Genomic DNA, 1,424 nt, shown 5'->3' with positions numbered 1-1,424 from the left:
AGTGCACATCGTAATCCAACTCAGAAGGTGAGGATTTCGAATTGGAAAAAGATGAAGAAAATGGCCAACCACCTCAATCAAGTTCTTCTGATTCTGATGACTATTCTGATGTTTTCGACAATTTTCTTGAATACCATTATTATTTTTACTATATACTAGGTGTATTTATTAACAACTAACTGGTATATTTAACATTTCAAGAAATGCCAGGATGCAATCAATTCCCGTCTTCTAAGAAACATAAATCAACAGACTTATTAGAAGAGTCAATGTATGTTGCCAAGGATAACACAATCTGGCACAAACAAATAGGAAATTGAGAAATTTCAGCCCGTTTTAGCCAAAAAAAACATTTTGAAGGAAGTCTCCTGTCCATCATCATTTGCAAAACGTAACATCATTACAGATAAAACATTATCAGGTTTTGAACTCTTGATCGATAACTACATTATTGATCACATTGTAAAATGTACAATAGTTGAGGCTCGTTCAAAAATTAAGAATGATGTATGGACACCAGCAAACGAGAAATACTCCAACTGATTGCAATAATGTATGCGAGAGGAATCTTAGCCAAAGGGCAGCCGACAGAAGTCATTTGGTCAAGAAAATGGGGGATCAATCTCTTTAGGAATACTATCCCTCGCGACAGATATAAGGAATTATTAATCTATGTCCGCTTTGATATTCGTTCCACAAGATCACAAAGACTTCAAAACGACAGGTTTGCCTTGATTTCAATGGTATGGGGTCGATTTGTCGAAAATTTTAAGTCATCATACAGGCCAAGTGAAAATATTACCATTGATGAGCAACTATTCCCAACAAAAGCTAGATATCCATTTACCCAATATATGGCTAAAAGGCCTGATAAATTTGGTATAAAATTTTGGTTAGCAGTTGATTCATCGTCCAAATACTTGGTAAATGGGTTTCCTTACTTGGGAAAAGATTCTCAAAGACCAGCAAATAAATCTTTATCAGAATATGTCGTAATGAAGCTAAAGGAACCATATTTGGGTAAATGGAGGAATGTTACAACAGATAATTTCTTTACGTCATTGTCTCTTGCAAATGAACTTCAGAAAAATAGACGACTATTTTAGGAACTATGAATCGTGCTCGCAAAGAAATACCTCCTGAACTAAAAGCTACCAAACCAGCACTATTTTTAAGCTTAATCTTTGTAAATAGTGGCAAAACATTGACTTCATATCAAGGGGGGAAAAAAAAATATTAATTTGGAGCTCTGTTCACAAAAGTGTTAAAGTTTTAGATGTACGAAAAAGGTTACCAGAATCAATCCAGTATTATAATGAAACTAATTATGGAGTTGATATTCTAGATGAAATGGCAAGACTTTATTCCACCAAAAATTATCTCTCTCCGATTGCCTTTACAAGTTTTTTATAATATTTTGGATT

General features: G+C 33.9%; 1 protein-coding gene across 1 annotated transcript; it reads left to right on the top strand.

Moving 5' to 3' along the window:
• The first annotated feature begins 551 nt into the window (after positions 1-551).
• On the top strand, positions 552-1,106 carry LOC139905710 (piggyBac transposable element-derived protein 4-like). Its single transcript, XM_071889360.1, has one exon. The coding sequence runs from the start codon at positions 552-554 to the stop codon at positions 1,104-1,106; it is 555 nt and encodes a 184-aa protein (XP_071745461.1).
• Positions 1,107-1,424: the final 318 nt, after the last annotated feature.

This window comes from Lepeophtheirus salmonis, chromosome 6, assembly GCF_016086655.4.
Source record: "Lepeophtheirus salmonis chromosome 6, UVic_Lsal_1.4, whole genome shotgun sequence".
Lineage (NCBI taxonomy): Eukaryota > Metazoa > Arthropoda > Copepoda > Siphonostomatoida > Caligidae > Lepeophtheirus > Lepeophtheirus salmonis.
The sequence above is the reverse complement of the archived record's forward strand: the minus strand, read 5'-3'. Positions and strand labels throughout refer to the sequence as shown.

Excerpts from the sequence above, each read along its gene's own strand:
- LOC139905710 (XM_071889360.1), top strand. The coding sequence starts at position 552 with ATGTATGCGAGAGGAATCTTAGCCAAAGGGCAGCCGACAGAAGTCATT.